The 3,707-nt window shown below is 46.9% G+C and overlaps 1 protein-coding gene across 1 annotated transcript in view; it reads left to right on the top strand.

The window, feature by feature from the left end:
• Window positions 1-589: 589 nt before the first annotated feature.
• chrnb1l (cholinergic receptor, nicotinic, beta 1 (muscle) like) overlaps window positions 590-3,707 on the top strand; it is a 15,343-nt gene continuing 12,225 nt past the window's right edge. The window contains exon 1 of the mRNA XM_023396574.2: window positions 590-2,858. Coding sequence (XP_023252342.1) covers window positions 2,759-2,858 — 100 coding nt within the window. The 5' untranslated portion in view covers window positions 590-2,758. The remainder of the gene's footprint in view (window positions 2,859-3,707) is intronic.

The following is a 3,707-nucleotide window of genomic DNA, read 5'->3' as shown; positions in this document are numbered from 1 at the left end:
CTACAGGTGTGGGTTTTTTTTTTTTTGTAGTTATAGTAGATCTGAAGGGTGTGGATCCAGCGTCTGATATTCATATGTGGTGTTAACAGATAAACACCAAGGCAAAGCAGAATGAGCGAGCTGTATGCCTTTCATTTCCCTGTGTCAGAATGTGCCGGAGTGTGGCACATGGCTCGGTGGATATTTTTGCAACCGTAGTAATCCTCTTTGTATTTCCAGCACGGGTGTATGTGTGCGGAGCGTGGAGCGACATGCCCGCTCTTTTCACCAGCTGCGCCAATAGCCTGTGGAATTCCCCATCAGATAGAAGACCCGTGCCTTTCAGGGTTTTGTTTTCTTGCAGCCACACACACACACACACACACTCGCACACGCACACAGCATGTCATTTTGGTTTCTCTCACATGACACAAACACACACCTGCTTTTTTAATCTTGTGCTTTCATTCTCGTGTTTTGTTGTTGTTTTTTTAAATAAAGATCTGAGGGGAGGCTCCATCTGTTGTCAGAATGCTGCCGTGAGAGCTGCGACCCTCACTCCATCTCCTGCCCGCTCTGCTATTAATAACCGTCCTCACACACACACACACACATACACACTGGCAGTGTTTTCTGCATGGGCTTCCCTGATATTTCTCTGTGTGAGTGCACTCATGCATGCATACATGCATCAGCTGAGGCATTTGAAAGCTGAAAGTCTGGAGTCAGTCTCAACGGCTAATTGTGGCGACAGTGCTGATAGGGCTTCAATATTCCAGACCTGGCTGCAGCGTTATTGCCACACTACTGTTAGAATCACACTCATCTCTATCCTCGGCTTACTATCTCACTCTCTGACCTTGCATGAAACTGTCGCATCGAGAAGACGGGGCCTGCTCGACAGATGCACAAAAACACAAAGGGGCCATTCTGACTGATGTATTTATACTGGGAGTGGCGGTATGCAGGAGGGCAAGTCGGAAACATTCTCCTTCTCTCAACTCAACGTGGCGCTGATTTATGGCCTGTTTGTGTTTTTGCACAGGAGACCCTGACCAGGATGAGGGCGAGAGGGGAGAAAAGGAAGTAATAGGAAGTAAAGGGAGGGCCAAGTAGATATTTTCTTATCTTGTGTAACAGACAAAATAACTTTATGACCCTTGAAATACAGATATCAACTTCGTTTAAATCAACTTGAAGGTTTCAAGAAGCAGCGGGACCCGGAGTTCATCCCAAGGGCCTTCACCTCATCGATCACAGCGCTTGTCGTCTTCAAGTCTCAGAACTTTCCCGCACCATTTCTATGGCAACAACATCCATCTCTATTTTTACATCCTTTTTCGACAGTCTATTCTTGCCTCAAACTGACTTCAAGCTCGGTATCAGCAAGACTGAGAGATGCTCTGTCTCCGCTCAAAGAGCCCACCATCACCACTGACGACACCTCGCCTTCTCCTGCCAAAGAATTTGGTAACTTGTTTTTCGGCAAGTTCATCCAGTGCACATCTCCCTGGAGAGTCTTTCAGTGTGTCTCACTTTAATTCCCACTTATACTTTTAGCCTGTAATGGGTTAGAGACTTATCAAGTCAAATCATGTCGGCGTTGCTCTGCTGACCGGCTCTTTATCTCTCTCCACTGTCACGACCACTCTGATATCACTAATGTAATGCCAGGGCTGCTCTTACTTGTGCTTTTAAGAATGGCTCGTTTTACAGGTGCTCTATATAAAGGTAATACCAGGTACTATCTCACATCTGATAATCAATTTGCTCCAGCACAGAATTCCTTTTATTTAATGTGATTAAAGCCAGCCGTTTGTAGAAAAAATGATCCCAGTTAAAGACAACCTGATCACATCACATTGTGACAATCATGGCCGTTCCTTCACCCCATCCCACGCCTTCCCTGTGCGTGGGTTATTGTCTGCCACAGTGTCATTTTTGATTCTGTCACTGGAAAGCACAAGTCGGGAAGTTTGGGAATGTTACAACTGTTCTTGCAGCTGTAAAAAGGAATTAAAATTGGACAACTGATGACAAGTTCCTCCTGTGAACTAATGACCAATAAGTCATACATTAACATTAAGTGTAATTTCTCTTAAATTAGATAAATGTGATTATTTTCTAATAAAGCCAAATGACCTAAATACCATTTGGGAGAGATTTGATTAAACAGGAAAGACTAACAGGGGGAGAGGTCAATTACAGGATGAAGAAGACATTAGAAGTGAAAAGAGCAAGAGATGCCACCTCTTTGTCCACAGAGAAATTCTCACCCCCCACCCCCCACCCCACCCCAATCAGCTCCACGCTCCACCCCGCCCGCTTGTTCTCTCCCCCAAAAATATCTCCATTGTCATAACCTGTAACCCACTGCCATTCCTTTACCCCATCCCAGCCCCTCCACTTCCTTTTTCTCCCACCCACAGTCCTAACCTCAGATTGGCGAGCACCAACAGGTGCCTGCCCCACAGGCTTCCCAGTACAAACACATTCCGCCCTCTCGTCACTCCCAGCACGCGCACCCAATCAGGCCGTGGTTTCACCCATGGAGCCATGGTTCCACAAAGGAGAAGAGGAGACGGGAGAGAGAGAGACGTGCGCGCTGCTGAAGGTGCAATCTAGCAGTAAATCCCACTGGAGGTGTGCGTTCGTCTGCCTGGGAGACCTTCATCCATGTACAGTAGGTTCCGGGTGGAGGTGCCGGGGGGGTTCAGAGTGTCTGGCCGTAGCGGAGACCGGGGCCTTTGATTGGCACGTTGAAGTGTAAGAAGATGTCATGACTGCCACGATGGGACAAATGAAGATGAAGCTCAACGTGAACCTGCGAATGAACACGCTTTTCGTCGTGTGCGGCAGCCTTTGCCTCACATTCAATGGTAAGGACATTGGTATGATTTCCAGAGCGTATTGTTATTTCCTGTAGGAGTTCAATTTAAACTCACAATATTGATTTTCTAATTTGAAGCTTAAGTTTTGATCAAGTCAGATTTATTTTTTATTTTTTTTAAACTCCAAACAAACAGATATATCACTCCAATGCCTTTTTTAAATTAAGAAGTTGAATGGCACAGTGAGAAGGAGAGATGGAAAGAGGTGAAGAGAGCGACAAACAAAAGTGTTTGACTGCCTTTGACTTTGACCCTTGACCCCACATTGTACTCGGAAAACAAACAGTTGCCCTGTGGTTGCTGGCGACCTGCGATGCAGTGTTCCCATTCCTCGGCCTGTCCTGACACTACCACCTATTTCCTGTGGAGCTGCTCAGAACTGGATCCTCTCCACCGCCATTTTGGAAGCACGCACTTCGAAATTCAGGCATTTCTGCGCTTCGGGATATAGTCGCACTACAATCAGATAACAGACGAGCATCTCGCATCCCTCTGCGTCCTGTCAGTTCAGTTAAATTGGTATTGATTCCACTTCCTCTGTTTCTTTGGATAAAATCATAATTAGAATCGATTTGCGATGACTAGTTCTTATCTGGGCTCAGCTGAAGGGCTTTGACTTTGACCCTCTGACCACACAGTGGGAGTGGAAAGCCAAAAAGCTTCCCCTGCACCGGCTGGTGACCTCCACAGGGGTTGTGATGGATTGTTCGTGTCCCGCCGTAAGTCCTACGACGAGGGTGATTCTGCATCTGTTTTCCCCAAAGAGAAGGGCCAATGTAAAGAGGACAAAGAGGGAAGAAGCAGGGGGGGGGGGGGGAACCCCGGGGGGGGGAAGCC

The sequence above is a fragment of the Seriola lalandi genome, unplaced genomic scaffold (assembly GCF_002814215.2).
Source record: "Seriola lalandi dorsalis isolate HSWRI2012SDOR001 ecotype SW California unplaced genomic scaffold, Sedor1 jcf7180002054979, whole genome shotgun sequence".
NCBI lineage: Eukaryota > Metazoa > Chordata > Actinopteri > Carangiformes > Carangidae > Seriola > Seriola lalandi.
The sequence above is the reverse complement of the archived record's forward strand: the minus strand, read 5'-3'. Positions and strand labels throughout refer to the sequence as shown.